The sequence below is a fragment of the Xiphophorus maculatus genome, chromosome 1 (genome assembly GCF_002775205.1).
Source record: "Xiphophorus maculatus strain JP 163 A chromosome 1, X_maculatus-5.0-male, whole genome shotgun sequence".
NCBI lineage: Eukaryota > Metazoa > Chordata > Actinopteri > Cyprinodontiformes > Poeciliidae > Xiphophorus > Xiphophorus maculatus.
Genome location: NC_036443.1, coordinates 10,557,607 through 10,577,580, shown reverse-complemented (window position 1 = coordinate 10,577,580; position 19,974 = coordinate 10,557,607). Strand labels below are relative to the sequence as shown.

General features: G+C 38.9%; 2 protein-coding genes and 1 pseudogene across 2 annotated transcripts; all 3 read left to right on the top strand.

The window, feature by feature from the left end:
• Positions 1–3,515: 3,515 nt before the first annotated feature.
• Positions 3,516–7,448, top strand: LOC106699587 (taste receptor type 1 member 1-like). Its single transcript, XM_023339694.1, has 6 exons — positions 3,516–3,700; positions 3,788–4,085; positions 4,188–4,913; positions 5,552–5,758; positions 6,028–6,148; positions 6,520–7,448. The coding sequence occupies exons 1-6, from the start codon at positions 3,516–3,518 to the stop codon at positions 7,446–7,448; spliced, it is 2,466 nt and encodes an 821-aa protein (XP_023195462.1).
• A 1,446-nt stretch (positions 7,449–8,894) lies between these two features.
• Positions 8,895–11,420, top strand: LOC106699655 (annotated as a pseudogene).
• Positions 11,421–14,027: 2,607 nt separating this feature from the next.
• On the top strand, positions 14,028–18,399 carry LOC102228445 (taste receptor type 1 member 1-like). Its single transcript, XM_023339814.1, has 6 exons — positions 14,028–14,209; positions 14,354–14,651; positions 14,746–15,468; positions 16,178–16,384; positions 16,504–16,624; positions 17,471–18,399. The coding sequence occupies exons 1-6, from the start codon at positions 14,028–14,030 to the stop codon at positions 18,397–18,399; spliced, it is 2,460 nt and encodes an 819-aa protein (XP_023195582.1).
• The last annotated feature ends 1,575 nt before the right edge of the window (positions 18,400–19,974 follow it).

Below are 19,974 nucleotides of genomic sequence, written 5' to 3'. Positions count from 1 at the left end.
GTGCGTATAATGCCACGTGTGATACAGTACTCGATGAAACTATCTCTGTAACTAGGAGGGAGTTTAGTGAGTAACCTGTCTACATGTGAACCACACTGGAGCTCACTGGCTGCTACATCATCCATAGTACTGAGGAGACCTACAAGGCTAGACACTGCCAGGGAGAAATCTTCAAAGGCTTGAGGGTCACCGGCCTTAACAGGAGAGCAGTTAAGGATAGCACTGAGTTCACTCTGGATTAGTTGTCGAGGCTGTCCATATCTCTGCTCCAATGCTCGAATTGCACTAGTGTAGGGAGTGCGGTCGTGAATATAGCGCCTGGCAACTTGTAGAGCACATGGATGCTCTAAATGATCCAGCAGGATGTGATATTTATAATCCTCTGTGAGGTGTGCATGGGGCCCTAGCAGGCTGTCCAATCCTTTCTTCAACAGTGCAAATTCACTCTCTCGGCCTGATTTGAATGTTACCAGTCTAGGCTTTGGGATGCCGTATGATGATGCCACAATCATCTCCAACAGCTTTGGCTGGTTGACTTCTGCTGTTGAAGGTAGGGAGGCTGTTGGCTGGTATTCAGCTGGAGGTGATGGATAGGCAACAGAGTAATGTCTGGGAAAATCAGCAGGTGGAACTGCATAATGCTGGCTGTAGTTCTGTTGTGCTGCCACTCTCTCTGGTGGCTGATGCAGAGGTGTAGCGGAGGCTGCAGCGAGGTTGTATGATGGTGCAGGGTGCAACTGGTTGCATGGATTGTGATACTTGGATGTCAGGTTGTAGAGCAGGCTGTATCACATGGTTCACTCTAGGAGGCGGAGCTGGTAACGATGCTGGCTGGATCGCTGGATAAACCGGAGGGCCTCTTGGCTGTGGAACAGGTGAAGGTACAGACTGACCTACAGGCTGGAAGGCCGTGTTCGTCCAAGGCTGGGACGCAGATGGTGACTGGAGCATATGCGGAGGTGCTGTAAGTACATCTGGCTGTGGAACTGGCCATGGTGCTGTCTGTACCCTGGGGCTTGCCTTTAGAGATGAGAAGGATGCAGCAGGTTCTACTGGTCTTAGTAGGTTTACAGGTGTTCTGTTGTCCTGCCTTGCTGGTGCCATTATGTTCAACTGATCCCTGGTGTGACTGCTGTATGTATCCACACTGCTAGGATGTGGTAGGAATGCAGGAAGGGATTCTGCTCTACCATGTTGTTGAGCGTGACTGTGTGGTAGGAGAGGGCTGCATGACTTACATGTTCTCTCTAGTTGCTCCACACGCTTGGTTAATGCACCACTGGTCTCCTTCATAGTGACTTGCATCTCATTCATTGCTTCTAAAACGCTGCCCCATACTGCCTCCATCTTGTCCCATCTTTGCTTCTTATCCTTATCAGGTTCTTCTGAGCTGCTGCTTGTTGACGACTCTGACTCCTCTGGATCAGGTAGGTCATGGTCATACTCTGCCAGATGTCCCGGAAGCTTCCTGCTCCTGCGTGGACGGGGACTATGCTTGTGACCTTTCTCCTGAGAAGCGTTGTCTTGTGAAGTTGCCATGTTGTTGATTCGACCAACGAGACTCCGGCTCGAAGGACCACTTGTAGAAGACTGTGTGCGTCTAAACAGGCGCTAAATCCAGATCTCTCGTCAATCGACTCTTCCTCGGTCAGAAGGACTAGGGCGACTCCAATGGTGCAGCTCAAAAGTTTATTGATGTTTCGTATATGAGTGTGTGTGTGTGTGTGTGTGTGTGTGTGTGTGTGTGTGGTCATCTGAAACAGAAAACAATAAAGGTACATATTAATACCCATGCAAGCAAAACACAGATACACATAGATACAGGACGAAAATGGCCTGCAGCACCACAGAAATCCACTGGAGGGCACCACAACACTACAAATGAACAGTCGGGTAAATGCAACAAACATACAAATGACAAAAACCGTCAGAACACATGGAATGAATGGTAATTCCCTCATATACTAATACAATAACAATATGTATCTGGTAAAGTATAGTATAACTTGCGCTATCATAATTAAACGCCTGCATTGTCGGCAGCCAGAGAAACACGAGGACGCCATCACCTCCTGGGCCAACAACCGACACAAACACAAATATAGAACATGAAACTGCACACTTACATCATAAAAACGCACACAGGTTTCGTACACAAAGGACCCAAGATAGGTTGATGGTGGATGTCAGCGGATGCCACTTTCATGCCACCGAGCCACACAGTAGCACAGAAAAACAAGCCACTCAACTACGTGAAACGGAATCACAAAATGAACAGATGCATCTTGGGTAATGTAGTAAACTAAACTAACAGACGGACTTTTAACACAGTCGGTGTCTGCTCTCACTGAGCTGCCTGGAGGCCTGCCATCAGTGCCATTCACTGCTACATTTATGCTGATGTTGAAACGTGTTTGCACAAGATGAAGAAGATTCCGACATCTACAATTCGATCATAAATTTTAAATGTGGAGAAGACAAGGAGAACATTGTGCTGACTGCTGAATTGAAAGGGAAACAGCTTTAGGTAGAAGTTTTCAGCAGAAACCTCCACTTAAAGCATCGGCTTGACTGGAAATACAGGGGTTGTCAACATTGGAGGAAATCTGAATGCAGAGAGATTTTGAGATGAGATTCTGCAACCTGCAGTAATCCCATATCTCCATAGTGTGAGACCAAGCGCTATCCTTCAAGATGACAACACTGTCCCACACAGGCCTGAGACTACGTACAGCCATAACTTATGAAAAGAAAAGAGATTTGCTAAGAGTCCTGACCAGAACCTCATTAAACATTGTCTGGATAATCTTAGAGGTCCTGTATGTGCCAGAGAGACTGACCTATCCAAACTCACTAACTATCAATAAATGCTTGTTGAAGAATGGGATGATATCCCACAGCAATGTAACTAATTGCCAGCATGAGGAAGTGTCATGTTGCCTTGGTTGTATTGTTATTTTTTTGCTTATTTGTTTGTTTTAGGCTTATTAAGGAAAGTTTGGTGTCTTCAGTACTTATTTTCCTTCCTTTATTAATATAAGACAGCCATCAACACACTAACCAATGATGTTCTTGCCTCTTTTTCCTGTATTGCTATGACCTACTGTAGTTCTGCCATCATTAAAATAGTTGGCTTTGTAAGAATGAATCGATGTTTTACTTCTTAAATCTCTTCTCGGCTAAATGAATTCATATGCAGACACTCAGAACATTCAACATGAGGAACACATAAGGAAATTTGGTGGATTTTACCACAATGTAAACTTGCATTTGGATTGATTCACCATAAAAGTGGTGGACTTTGTGGCTCATGGTGGTTGCTTACATTATGGGAGCATGCAGAAGTGGATTAGAGAATGTTTGCATGCTGATATGTAAATTCTCCTTTAGCCATCAGCCATGCATTTATGACACCTCATTCATCTCCAGTTCTTGGATCACTGTAGCTCCGTCCCCAGCAGTGACTCTTGGAAAAGTTGCTTATGTTTTTATGCTGAAAGAGGCATACTGTAATTATGAAAGCTGAGCAGGCGGTTGCTCATCTGCATCTGCTGGGATGTCTTCTGCCTCTCCTGATTGATGTAGTCACTGCCTCAGAGTTCAAGTTGGATGGGGATTATTTGATGGGGGGTCTTTTTGATATTCATCATGTCAGTGGAGCGTATCCTCATTACAAACCAGAAACCATTACCTGCTCAAGGTAGGTTTAGTAATCTTGGCTCTGATTTAAGATGTGATCAACCTTCCCTCTGAAATTTTACTCTGATTTTTCTTCCTTTGTTGACAGTGAACGATTAATCCTGTCAAGTTATCGGAGGTTTCAGGTGATGAGATTTTCCATTGATGAAATCAATAACTCCACTAACCTGCTGCCAAACGTAACTCTGGGTTATGAAATATTTGACCACTGCTCAGACATACAGAATTTTCCTGGCATTTTCAACCTGATCTCTGAAAATAATTTCATTTACCCATGGGATGAGTTGAGCAAGAACGTTTCTAAAGTGATTGCAGTGGTTGGCACCTATACAAGCACAGAGACTCTGTCAGTGGCCCCACTCTTCATGACGGATCTTATTCCTATGGTAAGGCTTCATACTATTGATTTTAACTAAGAAAAAAACATATAACTGCATGACGAGATGTACATTTGAGATAAAAAAAATCTTTTTTTTTTCATAAAACAGGTCAGTTATGGGGCTGCTAGTTCTGTCTTCTCAAGAAAAAAGAACTTCCCATCCTTCTTACGGACTGTCCATCCCAATAAAGATGTCATTGAAGTGCTTTATAATATTCTGCAGAACTTCAACTGGCGCTGGGTTTCATTCCTTTACAGTGAGGGTGATTATGGAAAAGATGGCTTGGACTTGTTCATGAAGAAGATAAAGGATACCGAGATCTGCTTGGCATACACCAAAGGCCTCAACGAAAACACAGATTATCCTCTCTTATTCAGACAGCTAGAGGCACAAAGAGTGAACATCATCATTGTTTTTGCTCCTGAATGGACTGCTGAAGCTCTCATCAAAGGAGCCATAAAGCAAAACGTGACCAACAAAGTGTGGATAGCAGGGGATGCTTGGTCCTTGCACAAGGAGCTCCCCAAAGAAAATGGAATCAGAAATATTGGAACTGTTCTGGGGGTAGCTGAGCCAAAAATGAACATACCAGGTTTCAATGACTTCATCTATTCCTCCACAGGACAGTCTCAGCATGATGACAAAGATGAGCAAACATTTTGTAATCAGATTTGTGAATGCCCCAATGTAACTGCTGCAGATGTAATCAACGCAGACCCGTCCTTCAACTTTCCTGTTTACTCTGCTGTCTATGCCGTTGCACATGCTTTGCACAATGTCCTGCAATGTGGGTCGGGCAGGTGTAATACAGCTATATCAGTGCAACCATATATGGTAAGTATGCAGAAAACATACAACAGTAATTTTTTTATCTGGCAGTTTTTATGGTTTTGGAAGTCATTTGAAAGAGACAAATTAATTGTTGATGTTTATTTATCTGGATAAATACCATCATTCAATGTACACACACTTTCTATCAGAGCAAGATTAGCCCCAAGGATAATTATGTTAACAAACTGTACTAAAAATAATTAATCAGTTGTCGGGATATTGGGCTTTGGAAAGTAGATCAGGCTTCTTGAACTTATTTTGTCATATTAAAATAACAAACTTCTACATGTATTGTTGCAATTTTTTATGAAAACCAATCCAAATTTATTCTAGAAAACTGTTTTTCTAGAATAAATCTAGAATATATCTCCTAAATGTACTTGTGTTTGGTTGATGTTACTGGTTGTTAAATCCTAGAATGAAAACTATATATCTAAAACCATGGCATGACAAATTCATGTTCTTACAACCATTGCACTTTTTGGATACGATAAAACTGTCAATGCAACAATAATTAAGGTGTCATTCAAATCAAGCCGTATCTAAACATTTGTTGTACTTTGAATTCACCTTATTCATTCCACACTTTAAATACGAAGGTAGAGCAGTGACTGCATCCAAACTTTGCTTGTCAAATGCAGGTTTTAACAGCACTGAGAAAATCCAGCTTTGTACTTATAAACGAGAGCGTTCAGTTTGACGAGAATGGGGACCCCATGTTCGGATCTTATTCAATCGTTTTCTGGAACCAAAGTGGTGAGGCAGAGGAGGTCGGGTTTCACAGGTTCCCCCCATTTGTCCAGTTCTTCATCAACAGCACCAAGATTCAGTGGCATTCTGACGGGAAGGTAACCTTGACTTTTCAAATCAAAAATTGAAGCACTGCTCCTAGCATTAAACTTGGTTGGCTGTAGAGATGTAGAGGCATGTAAATAATATTGTGAACAAAAATGAAACACCACCCCTAAAAGGGAAAGCCATAATATAGTGTGTATCCTGTTTTCATTTCAATCCAACTAAATAATGGATTTATATATAAATTGTTCCATACACATCTCCACTCTATGCATAAATAACCCACCTCCTACCGCTCTGTCCTTTTGTTTAATTTGTGCAGGAACCAGCGTCATTTTGTTCCAAAGAATGTCCTGAAGGGTATTCAAAAGCACAAGAGGGAATCCATAAATGTTGTTTCCACTGTAAAATCTGCCCAGATGGGACTTACATCAACACTACAGGTAAAAGCTTCTACTTCTAAGTTTTTATGTTTTTAAAAAGTAGGAGAAGGTAAAAGCTTCTACTGTTTATGTTTTTGATACTTTTATTAAAAAATCTAAGTCGACGAATCTTCGTGCGCTATTTGAAAAATGCATGGCATTTGACAGGGTTAGTTCTCATATTAACAACAGAGGCTTCTTCAGATGTGAGGTAAGTTAAACTTCTGTAGGAGATTTTTCAACCTAGAAACATTTGAATTCTCTTTGATATTCATAAAGTATTGTTTAAAACGGAAGTGAAAGAAAGATGGTATCTGTATTTAAGCTGCAAATGTATATTTAGAGTTTTTCTCAGCCCTGTTGACCGAGTGGTTTCATTTTGTGTACATCAGAGGATCCCTACAACTGCATCAGCTGTAAGGAGACGGAGTGGTCTGACCCAGGAAGCACGCTGTGCAATCTGCGCCTGGTGGAGTACATACCGTTCACAGACAGTGGTGCCATAGTGATCATGTTCGGAGCCTCCACCTTCGTGGGCCTCACGGTAGCCATGTCTGCGCTCTTTGCCTTCAACTACAACACTCCTGTTGTCAGATCTGCTGGAGGACCGATGTGCTTCCTGATTTTAGGCTGCCTCAGTCTGTGCAGTCTCAGCGTGTTCTTTTACTTCGACAAACCCACGATCGCATCTTGTGTGTTAAGGTTTTTACCGTTTCTGTTGTTCTTCACCGTTTGTCTGGCAGGTTTTGTTGTCCGCTCTTTTCAGATTGTTTGTATTTTCAAAATCGCATCTAAATTCCCGAAACTCCTCAGCTGGTGGATGAAATACCACGGACAGTGGCTGGTCATCAGTGGGGCCTTCGTCACACAGGCTGTCTTGCTAATCATTGGCTATTCTGTTGCCCCCCCAAAGCCTTACAGCGATGTGTTTTCCTACACAGAACTAATCATACTCGGTTGTGACCTTAACCTCAAAGCGATATCTGGTTCTGTTTCTTTGCTCGCCTCACTGTGTTCCCTTTGCTTCATTTTCTCCTACATGGGAAAAGACCTCCCGAAGAATTACAATGAAGCCAAAGCCATAACCTTCTGCCTGCTGCTGCTGATCCTCACCTGGATTGTCCTCACCACTACAACCATGCTTTACCATGGAAAGCACATCCACACGTTTACCGCTCTGGCAGTGCTTTCAAGTCTCTACTCGTTTCTGTTATGGTATTTTTTTCCAAAATGCTACATTATTATTTTTCAACCTCAGAAAAACACTCAACAGCACTTCCAGGGTCTCATCCAGAACTATACGAAAACAGTTAGCCAGTAGTTGCCTTCAACTATGTTCTGCTTTAGACAGTAGCTGATGACTATTTTGCAGAAATTTCTTTCAGTGATGTGATACTGTTATAATCTTTCTTTTGCAAACATTTTAGATAAGTGGGTGAGACAATTAATGTAAAGCAATGGCAAACACAGCAGAGTAAAGCCGGTCTTCAAATGATTTTGAGGAATTGTTCCAGCTGATAAATATCTTGTTGGCTGACTTTTATTTTGTTTCTCATATTTAAATATATACCAATAGATACCTACATGGGATAACTATAATGTTCATTAGATTTTTGATCTTACATTAGTATTTTTTCACCTCTCTACTCTTAAAATGTCTATATATAAATCCTTAAAATGTGCATTCAGATACAAATTTTTACACTATGATTTAAGCACAAAATAAAATGGAGTCAGATTGTAAAAACCTCAGAACGCTCTGTAGTGAACCGAACATACTACTGTAATAATCTATGTAATATTTCTGTGTGTTGTTCCAATGTTTAATCCCTGTAAACATGACTTAATAAAATATATAGTAGGTTTGTTGTGTTTGTTATGTAATTTTTCATGTTTCGCTAACAGAAGGCAAAATGTCACCTCTGTTTTGAACAATGTTATGAATCACAGAGTAAGAAGTACTAACTATTAAAATAGCAGCTATATTCTCATCCTCATTATTCTCTAGAAGCTGCTCTTTTTTTTTTTTTTTACTCAATAGGTCAAATGACTTCACAAAGAAAAAGCAGATCATATTTTTCAAACGATTAACAATCCATTCTTAAAATGAATTCAGGCGAACTGCATGGCTGAGATCTTGGCACACTTCTTTTAGTTTATGCACAAGCAAAGGAATTGGTAAACAACCACAACAGCTAAGTAGGTTTTGATAACGGACTGATGGATTTGCCATGTTTATGAGCTGGAGGGGGTAATCAGAAGTATGTTGTTGTAGTTTTACATGTATATAAATGTTGTTATCTCAGTCACAATCATCAATCATTATCAATGCTAAGCATCACTAACAATATGTGGGCACTTCCATCTTGAAAAGAAAGTATCAAATCACATCTTTGCCATGTTTTTTTAAACTCTGTTAGCAACTTACTACCCATTGAGGGGGGTTATTATCTAAAATTTACATTTTTGAAAGCTTTGTATCATTTTATAATGTTATTCCCTCATCAAAAACTCACCTGGAGTGTTGCGTTGATTATTTCATGCATGTTAGAAGAATCCTTGAATCTACCCTGGCATTCATTCAGGATGCCTAAAAGCTTGCTCCCACCATGTGGGGAATATTTCTACACAGGCTCACAGAGCAGCCCTCCCTCCTGACTCCCCCACTGAGCTAGACTAGCGGCTGCAGTAATTACCGAACACTTGGTGGAAATGTGTATTTGCTCAGCTTACCATACACACTACTTTTCAATCAAAGCTCACAAGAATGGTTGTAAATGCTAAAGGTGGGATGTTGAAAATAATAAGAGCTTGTTAAAGAGACAGAGGCCCAATTTCAAGGTGTCAAAATTACAGAGACGTTTAAAGTTTCTTTTAGCTATGTCTGAAATATATACAGCATTTTTATGACAGCTGAAGGTAACATAGTTACTGGACTGTGCGATATGATGGCACTATGTGGCTGGAAACTACACAACGACATTAAAGACTAAAGATCATATTTGTTTTATTAATAAGACGCTGACATAGCTGTGAGCTTATGCATTCTAATGGCAACATTATAACATTTATTTAAAAGAGAAATACTTAAACTCATCTGACTTTATCATAATTAGAAAAAAGGCGATTCTAGTTATTAGTGTAAACATGTGAACTCGAATTAAATCAAAGTATTTAATTCTGCATTGTCCTCCTTGTACAACTTTTGTCAAAACCCCCAAATCACCCTTACACCTGTCTCTTTGCACTTTTTTACAAACAGGTTGACGTAAATTCAAACTTTAATAGACTCCTGCTCTTGTTTTTTGCAAAATACCACTGCCTCCCACAGAGGTCTTGCAAATGATCTGTGTGGCCAAAGATGAAGTCAAGCAAAGCTCATTTGTAAGAGGATGTAGCATTTTACCATAAGCTAAAGACACCTGGACGAACTAGTCAAATAATTCGAGCTCATTTGCTTTTAACCACTTACAGACTTCGATCAGCAGCTTTATTGTTCTCATTCATATCTGATCCTTATGTGAAATTCATCCTGAATTCAAACACTTAGTGATACTGCTGAAACTTTTGCATTTTCACAAATATGTTGTAAGTTTGTTAGAGACTAAAAAAATGTTCAATGTTTATTTAAGAACAAAGCAAAATCTGTAAGCATGACTTCCGACTTTCTCAGTTTAACCACATTAAACATACAGTATGTATCCAATATTCAATTGCTTTTGTATTGAAGCAAGTTGTAATAAAGTGTTTTTTGTTCCACAGCACACATGGCCAATATTTTAATTGGCAAATCTTGGATGTTCCAGTTGAGGTATTAAAGTTATCTAAATTATACAAATTAATAAACAAGACCAGAGATCTGATTAAAAGATTTTAAAACAGGATGACCTTTTTGACAGTGACTTCCAACTTGCTTGTGAAGAAATAAGAGAGACTCCTGAACTACTGGGATTTTCTTTGCATGCTCATTTGTTAACTGTCCACCAATCATTTCAAGATATCTATATCTGATGTGTGAAGCCATGCCTAAAAAGCCCATGGAAATGCGACATTAGAGGATTTCCCTTTCAAGAGATTCAGAAGACCAGAAGCCATCGACTGGTCCAGGAAAATTTCACAAAAAATTAACTTTTTTATTTTTTTACAGAGGTTAACCTGATATCATGTCAGTCATCTCACTGTAACTTTGTTCCACACTAACTGCGCAGAGAATAGTTAACTTTTCATGGAATATTTCCAGCCGTTCAGAAAACTAAAACAAAAACACAGACACAATGAATTTCCTAGTAATTTTCAGTCTCGTATCAGAAAATGGCATGATCCAGCCGTGGAGAAAATCACCTGAGAATCTCTCCAAAAATCCCAACGTGATTGTTCTGATCGGCCCGTTCACCAGCACCAACACCTTGCCTGTAGCCCCACTGTTTATGTCGTACCTAATCCCAGTGGTAGGCTTTACTTTATTATTGCTGTATAAAATAAACAGTGCAAACCAACAGTTTAAATGTATAGTTTGTAAAGTTATTGTCACAAAACTGTGTGAATTATTATTCTTTCTACAGGTTAGCTACGGCGCTGCCAGCTCTGCCTTCTCTCAAAAAATCAGATTTCCATCTTTTCTCCGAACAGTGCCTTCCAACAAAGAAATCATAGATATCATGGTTAACATCTTAGCTCACTTCAACTGGCGCCGGGTTGCTTTCCTCTACAGTGACAACAATTTTGGCACAGATGGACTGGAGCTTTTCAGAAAAGCGATTAAGGAGACCAACACCTGCCTGGCCTACGCCAAGGTTCCTCGATGAAAATACGGAGTATGCTCAAATATTCAAACGATTGGACAAGCAGAATTTAAACACCATCATTGTTTTCTCCACCAATTTGGAAGCCGAAGCTCTTGTTGAGTCAGCAATACAACTGAATGTCAGTAACAAGGTGTGGATAGCAGGGGACGCCTGGTCTTTAAACAAAAGGCTCCTCAGGTTGGAAGGGATCAAAAACATTGGAACTGTACTTGGGCTGGCTCAGTCAGTGTCGCCAATTCCTGGTTTTCATGATTTCATTTACTCTACCAAATGCCAGGTGGCCAAAGAACAGAGGTTTTGTAATCAGTACTGCAACTGCAACAATCTTAGTTCCAGAGGACATCATTTCAATGGACCCATCCTTTTCATTTCCTGTAATTCTGCTGTGTTTGCCATTGCTCATGCCTTACACAATGTTCTACAGTGTGGAGCTAATAAATGCAATCGTGACATTGAAGTCCAGCCGGATATGGCAAGGAAATAAGTGAATAATAAAGTACTACGACTACTTCCCCTTTCTCTTGTTTTACACACTTTGTCTGGCTTGTTTTGTTATCAAGGTCTGCAGAGGCCTTGTAATGAGTCGCACAGATGCAGAATTTATTCTCCTGCTGCCACGTTCATGGCTAACAATCACAAAAAAATCACAATAGATCACACTAATTTTGTTTGTAATATAAAAAAAGGGAATAGACTGAGGAGAATGTATAGTTTTGAAGCAAACTGTGCTCCTTTCAGAACTAAAACAGTAGCTCCCAAGTACATTTTGTAAAGATTTGCCAATGAATAATTAAAATGTTTGTGTTTCTGTTAGAATATTGACATTGTTTTACTATTATGCTGTTATTTTGACTGCTGATATCGGCTTTCACCTGTGTTTACACTAAACCTCCAGCAGATGGCACAAAACAACAACTTTCAAAGTCAACTTTGAGTTTGAACATCCAATTTTGAGTGTCTGTGATAGATGGATAGAAACCAATTGACCAAAAGAAAATGACATCATTTAAAATAACATTTAAAGAACCTGTTTTACAGTTTCAAATATTCAAGAAAATTTTGTATAGAAACGAAAAAAAAAAGGTAAACTGAATGTTTATAGTTATCGTAGTTTATAGTATGTAGTTACAACGACTTTAGCAAGTCTGAAACCTTTTTTTGAGACATTTCAGATATTCTCTATTGTATGGCACAACATGTTTACTCCATATTGAGTTAAACCTGCATTTGGCATTGAGATATTGTTGTAAAAGCCAGAAGTTCAGTGTGATTTTTCTGTTAGAAATTGCTAATATTGAATCAAGCTTACTTCAATATTTTTTAAATGGACAGAAAAGGAATGTAATTGTAATATATGTAAATAAAAGTTAAAATAAACTTTTTTTAAATAACCAACTCTGACATCTAATTAGACAACTATGTTGCACTTTACATGCTGCACTGTATAGGTGTTATTAGCAATAACTGTTTGCTTTATTTTCTTCTTCATGTCTTTGTCAAACAAAAGCTCAAGCGATTTAGTCAGATTTTATCATCCTGATGTAAAATCATGTCATCCTCTCATGGTTAAACTTTGTTCTCTTTAAAGAGATTTTTTTTTATGTAAGCTAAACATCTTGTTGTTTAGAAATGTTTGATCCAAGTAATAAAGAAGTAAAGGTCCAGATTTTGCAAATTCTTGATTTTCTTGTATTTTTTGCTTTCATTTCAATCTACAAGAATACAGAATTTCCCTCTATGTTAAAGTTGTCTGTCTGCAATTTTTTAACTACAAGGATTTCTTATGGTACTAATGATACTGTGGTTAAGAATCGCAAAGGCAACTTTTTTCAGATTTCACAGTCTTGTTATATTTCAGTATGTGTGGGTTTTCTCCACTCGGCTCTGGCAGAAGTAAAGAACAAACTCAAACTGAAATAAAACACAATCTGTGGCATTAAATACATCATTTATTCACAAACAAAATCAAGATCAAAGATTAAAAAGTGGTAAACAGCAGATCATATAATATTCTGTTCTAGCCTGGGTGGTAACATTGAAATAACATTTTTGATTCGGCTACTAATTTACATTAAAAAGGTCAAATGTAAGGTTTATGCATATCAGAGCTTGATTACAATTTCATTTAATTGCATTTACATTTTGAAAGGGGCAACTGGCCAACAGAGAAGAAAAGACAGAAATAAGACACGAAGGGAAGAGCAGGGAAGTCAGTTTTTTAGTTTGTTAATGAGGACAAAAGAAAATACATCACATAAACTCACATTTGAAATAGTTAATTCTTTTCTTTGATAAAGTGTGGGAGGTAGTGGGGGGCTAGAGGGCAAATTTAAACGTGCATCTAGATATAAAGATAAGAGTTTATTATATGCAACATGTTTGCATAAACTCCTGTCCTTTGAAACATGAGGACTTATTTGCAAAAGTTAGATTTTAGATATGGACAACGTCTTGCAAAAGTCTTATTGCTTCCTGAACTTCAGCTTATTTTACCAGGTTGCAACCTCAAAGAACATGTTAAAAAGCCAGTCAGGCAAAATCTTAAATGAAATAAGTGGAAGGACCATGAGTCCTTTTGTACAGCAAAGTAAGTCATTCTAGCATGTGTAACTTCATGGTTGTAAAAGGAGCAGAATGAAGTGTGTATAAAATGTTTCTTTTTTTGAAGGAGGTGAAACTAAGACAATGCTTATTACCCTGAACACAAGACACAAGGGGATATTATGTTATTTTTCATCTCTGCCATCTGTGTGCTGTGCTGTCATGTTACTGTACTGACTGAGATTTTCTGTTTGAAAATGTTCTTAACTATGAATTAAATTGAAATTTTCCTATATAAGCTAAAAGAGGAAACATGTAAACAAGTGACATCTGTTTTTTTTTGGTACAGGAATTAAACTTCAAACCCTGGTTTACTGTGAAAACTCAGGAGTAAATTTCAATGCTTTTGCATGCTAATTTGTGAATTCTCCTTCAACCATTTCTCAGAATAAATTCTATTACCACAAGCATGGAAATGAATAGGGTTCAGCATCACTAGCGTCTAACAAACCCACTGACAGTTCATGTCAGACCGGCAAACATAAATCGTGAGCATGAAACATTTTATTGCCGCCGTGTGTATGATGGGACTTTTTCTCCAAGGCATCACAAAATCCACAATGAGACACTCAGAGTTTCAACTGGAGGGAGATTATTTACTTGGTGGACTTTTTGACATCCATTTTATCAGCTCACCTCCTTCACAGAAAAGACCTGAAGCCATCAACTGTTCTAGGTGAGTAGCATCAATTCATTAATAAAGTCTGTAAGTCTGACTCTTTTGAGAAGATAGCACATTTGTTCTTTTAAAAACAATATCATTGATAAAGAAATGCACATCTGTTGCACCTCCGTCAGTTCATGGCTTCCTTTCCCACAGGGAGATTTTCCTTCTTCCAAATTACCGAAGGTTTCAGTTGATGAGATTCACGGTTGAGGAAATAAATAACTCCACCACCCTGCTGCCAAATGTCACCCTTGGCTACGAGCTATTTGACCACTGCTCGGACACACGCAGCTTCACAGATATCCTCAAGCTCATCTCCGTCGATGGCTCCATCCAACCTTGGCGGGAGCCATCAAAGAATCGGTCCAAAGTGATAGCACTGATTGGTCCTTTCACCAGCACACATACCCTGACCATAGCACCGTTTTTCATGGTGGATCACATTCCTGTGGTAAATATCCTTGCATGCCTTTCACTTAGTTATTAGTTACTTTTTTTATATACCAATTCTACACTAAACATTATTCTGTATGATTTCTCAATAGGTCAGTTATGGCAGCTCTGCTTCAGTTTTTTCCGAAAAACGCAAATACCCGTCTTTTCTACGAACAGTCCACCCCAATCAGGACACTGTGGGAGTGATTGCCATGATTCTTCAACACTTCAGCTGGCGTTGGGTTGCTTTCCTCCACAGCAACAATGACTTTGGCGTCGACGGCTTGGAGATGTTCATTAAAAAGATTAAAAACACCGACATCTGCCTGGCTTATTCCAAGGCCCTTGCTGAAGACACTGATTACTCACTAGTCTTCAAACAGATGGAGAAACAAAACCTAAATGTGATTATTGTGTTCGCGCCAAAGATTTACGCCGAAGCCGTCATTAAAACTGCAATTGAGCAGAATGTCACCAACAAAGTGTGGATAGCGGATGACGGATGGTCTTTAAACAAAAAGCTCCCCAACATGAAGGGAATCAGAAATATTGGAACTGTACTCGGGGTTGCTCAGCCAGTGCTAACAATTCCTGGTTTCGATGATTTTATCTACTCTACGGTAGGGCAGGCAATCAAAGCAGATGCCGAGCAGCAGACGTGCAATCAGGTTTGCATCTGCAGAAATCTGACTGCTGGACAAATTATTGCAGCAGATCCGTCGTTCTCTTTCCCGATGTATTCCGCTGTGCATGCTGTTGCCCGGGCCTTACATAACATCCTACAATGTGAAACTGACAGATGTGATGACGCTATACCAGTGCAGCCATCTATGGTAAGTATACATTAATCTTTTGTAGTTTACAGAAATTTGTTGAAGAATCCCCTGTTTACAATCCCCATTTCCTAAAGTTACATAATTTCGCTGGTTGACGCAAAACTAATTGCAAATGTCGCGGGTTAGACTTCTTAGATGTTTTGCATAATTTTTACTTGCACTCACAGTGTTGTCCGAAAGGATTTACATCTCTGAAAATGTTGACGTTTTTGTCTCATTAAAACCACAAAATTAAATTTACACTTTTTTTATTCGCACCTTTTCCCCAACACAAAACAAATACATAAAAATGAAATGGAATAAACGTGTTCTTAAAGTAATTTTACAAGTAAAAATCTGAAATGTGCACAATGCATTTGTACTAAGGTCCCTGATTCAACACTTTGAAGAAGAACAGCCTTTTTTAGTGCCGGTCTTTCTCTTCTCAAACGTTTCTCTTTTCCAGTCCGAGAGTCAGAGTGAGTTGGCCTGCACAAATGTCTTCTCAGATTCTTATTTGCAAAAAATATTGAAAGTCATGTATCATCTACTTCAAGATCATGTGCTGTTTTGTGATGGTCTAAACCCTAAAGTACTTTGAAATGAGTTGATGTAGCATTTAATTTCATTGCTTTGTGATTCAAAATGTGATTCACTAACCACTTTCAAAGTTCATCACGATTGTACGTTGATGACAGTTCTTGGTATGTTGCACAATTTATGTTAGGTGGTAGAAGAACTCAGGAAGTCCAACTTCACATTGCTGAACCAGAGTGTCCTATTTGATGAGAATGGAGACCCAAATTTTGGGCACTTTTCAATAGTTTTCTGGAACCACAGTGGCAATGCTCAGGAGGTTGGCTTCTACCATTTTAACCAATCTCCTGACTTCTACATCAACAATACCCAAATTCAGTGGCACACAGACGAAGAGGTGAGTTTATTTTATTAGTAATACACTCATATGACTGGGATTCATATGTGGATGATGACTGCTCTACATATGTGATGATAAAGCTCCCCTGTGCTGCACTAATGAGCTGTCTTGCACAGGTTCCGATCGCAATTTGTTCCCCCGAATGTCCAACAGGATATGCAAGAAAAACAATTGGAATCCATAAATGTTGCTTCAGGTGTGAAATATGTCCACCTCAAACATATGTCAACATCACAGGTAAATGACTTGAAATGTAAGAATTGTTTCTGTCTACAATCAAACCCAAAATTCACCAAAGATACAGCAAATCACCACAACGCCAACATGGAAACACGCAAAAACCTGCTCAGCAATAATAAGAAGGGTTTATAGTTTTAATGCCAATAAAGATTTTACATTGATTATTAAAAATGGTATAAAGTATTTTGACTCTTGCAATTTTTAAACTAAAATTTAAATAATATCTGATTAATCTGATCGTTTTTTTTTACAATGTTGATAAACGTATTTTACATTAACAGAGTTTGTTAGATGTCTAATCCACTATTCCAAACTTCTCAGTTGAATGAGTTTAGTTTTAAAACTCAGTCTGAATGAGGTATAAATACATTTGGGCTTAACTGCGAACAGAACCAACTCATTAAAAGCTCTTCTACAATTTGCCAAAGTTTACATATTGGTAGTCTTCTAAAACATTTAAACTGTAGATTTTTATTAAACTATATGCATTTGTTTTGCTTTTTGTGCAACTTGTACAAGTAAAACTTAATTTACTTACAAAATTAATAGTTAATTTGTCCAGTTGCCTCACCAGCAAATGATATAAGCCAGGATTCTTTCTGAGGTCTCATGGTGATAGCAATTATACAATAGCAAAAAAATGTACTTCACATAGTGATCTTTGGGTCAAATTATACAAAGCTGAATGAACATGATACAACCAGAGTAAATGTATTCACTCAGTCAATTATAAGACCAAAGTTGCCTTTGAATCTGTTAGTGAATTTGTTAAAAACAGAAGAGAATTGAACCTGTCTAGAATCTTCTAGCTATTTTTGACTGTTTATCTCTACTGTAAAACAGAGGATCCCTACAACTGCATCAGCTGTAAGGAGACAGAGTGGTCTGAAGAAGGAAGTACATCATGCAACCTGCGGCTGGTGGAGTACGTTCCCTTTACAGACAGCAGAGCTATACTGGTAATGGCCGGGACCTTCATCTTGCTGGGTCTCATTGTGGCTGTAGCTCTCCTCTTCGCCGTCAACTACCACACTCCTGTCGTCAGATCTGCTGGAGGACCGATGTGCTTCCTGATCTTAGGCTGCCTCACTCTGTGCAGTATCAGTGTGTTCTTTTACTTTGGTAAGCCCACAAATGCTTCTTGTGTCTTGAGGTATGCCCCGTTTCTTCTGTGCTACTCCGTTTGTCTGGCATGTTTTGTTGTGCGCTCCTTTCAGATTGTTTGCATTTTTAAAATAGCTGCCAAGTTCCCCAAACTCCAAAGCTGGTGGATAAAATATCACGGCCAATGGCTGCTCATCACAGGGACATTCTCAACTCAGGCCATGTTGATTCTCATTAGCTTTTCTTCTCACCCTCCCAGACCATACAACGAGACATCATGGTACCAGGACCAAATTGTTCTGAGCTGTGACTTAAATCTCGCTGTAGCTTCTTGTTCTTTTATTATTCTCCCTTTGCTTTGTTGCCTTTGCTTCATTTTCTCCTACATGGGAAAAGACCTGCCAAAGAATTACAACGAGGCCAAAGCCATAACCTTCTGCCTGCTGCTGCTGATCCTCACCTGGATTGTGTTTGCTACTGAATACCTGCTTTACCGTGGAAAGTACATCCACACTCTCAATGCTTTGGCAGTTCTGTCAAGTCTTTACTCTTTTCTCTTGTGGTATTTCATCCCAAAATGTCACATCATGATTTTTCAGGCTCATAAAAACACACAGAAATACTTTCAAGGTCTTATTCAAAATTATACCAAAACTATTTCCCAGTAGCATCTTCAGAGGAAAGTCTAAGTAAGTAAATAAAGTTTATTTATAAAGCATTTTTCACTGTTCAAGTCACAAAGAGCTGTACAACATGAATCTCAGTTTAGCTATAGAAAATATGAAAACAAGCATGAGAAGCATAATAAAATTAGGAGACAAGTGACAGGCTTTGGCTGTTGTGTTCACTCCGTCTTTGGTCCATCAATTCAAGGTAAATGCGTGTGAGTGACTCTCTTAGTTTTTATGTCAGTGTTTTGTCTAACTTAGACAATGAAAGGTGACATTGCTTTATGTAAATAGGAATACTTTTCACTTCAGTGTAAACATAACAAAATCCTGATCTCAGTCCTATAAAGGTGTATGCGAAGAAGATAACCTGTATTAGGGCAAATAAAACACCTCTGTCAGGAAGAATGGGACAAACTTCAAGCAACCTGTTTGGAGAAGCCAAAATGTTTGACCCAAGTTGTAATGTTTAAATGCAAACATCACTGAATGGTAATTAAATGTGTGTGATCTGAATTTTATGAAAAGAATAAAACAAATCTGTGATAGAACTTGATGATTCTCCTCAGTATCAACTGTACTCACCCACCAATACACAATAAACGGAGACATTTTACCAACAATTTTGACCGCTCCACTGTTTTTGTGCATGTGTGTGTTCTTTTCTGTTGGGCCTGCCATGACTGGAAGACAAGCACTGATCTTCATACAGGGACTGGCAAAAAACTCCAAATCCCAGAATGCATTGCATCAACATTGTTTCTACAGAGCTCCCAGAGGAAGGGGCTTTGCAGCAGGGAAACAGTGTGGTGAGATGGGGAGTATTGGACTGCATCTTTGAAGAAGCCTTGGATCCAAAGTAAATATTCAGAACCTTGTTTGGACAACTGGTGATTGTTTCCAGACTGATGACAAGCCTGAGTCTGACCTTTCAGCTCCTGTAGAAAAGTAAGAATAAAATTATCATAGATTCCCTCAAGTCTGATCATGTTATCATAGCAGCTGAATACAAAGGCTGCACAAAAAAACTCATAAATGAATGAATAAAATTACCACTTTTCACCTTTTTGAGGCTTTATTCTTTGCTTATACCTGCCCTTAGAAACTCCATTCAGATTTCTGTTTGTGGAGAAATATTTTATCTTTTCCTTTACATGTCTGTTCCGTCTTGCTCAGTAAGTGCCCATCCCTTCCGCCCACAGGGGACAAGCTGTTCCGCCTTTCCACGAGCTGCCAACCTGAATTCAAATTCAGGCAACATTACTGTCTATCAATCACTTTAGTCTGTGGTCTGATTGCAAATTTTCCTCGAACAAATGAGCTCAGTGGTTTAGTTTTAAATTATGCAGGGATCATTTGTAAGAGGAGGTGGAGTTCAACATAGACCAATGAGCCGGGGTTAAATTCATTTGCATCTCTGTTTGTGTCTCTATTCTGATTGATCTTGTTAAAATGCATCTACAAACAATGAGACGGCGTCTCGGATATGTTTTTATTTCAAAAGGTGTTGAAAGTGAATGAACAGATTGCAACACATTACAGTTTATTAGACAATGCTAGATGGAAGTAGCATAT

What these genes read in the sequence shown, in the direction of transcription:
- LOC106699587 (XM_023339694.1), top strand. Translation starts at nt 3,516, where the DNA reads ATGAAAGCTGAGCAGGCGGTTGCTCATCTGCATCTGCTGGGATGTCTT. An exon ending in GAAACCATTACCTGCTCAAG is followed by an intron (nt 3,701 to 3,787) that starts GTAGGTTTAGTA and finishes CTTTGTTGACAG; the next exon opens with TGAACGATTAATCCTGTCAA. An exon ending in GACTTACATCAACACTACAG is followed by an intron (nt 6,149 to 6,519) that starts GTAAAAGCTTCT and finishes TGTGTACATCAG; the next exon opens with AGGATCCCTACAACTGCATC.
- LOC102228445 (XM_023339814.1), top strand. Translation starts at nt 14,028, where the DNA reads ATGAAACATTTTATTGCCGCCGTGTGTATGATGGGACTTTTTCTCCAA. An exon ending in AGTGGCACACAGACGAAGAG is followed by an intron (nt 16,385 to 16,503) that starts GTGAGTTTATTT and finishes TGTCTTGCACAG; the next exon opens with GTTCCGATCGCAATTTGTTC. An exon ending in AACATATGTCAACATCACAG is followed by an intron (nt 16,625 to 17,470) that starts GTAAATGACTTG and finishes ACTGTAAAACAG; the next exon opens with AGGATCCCTACAACTGCATC.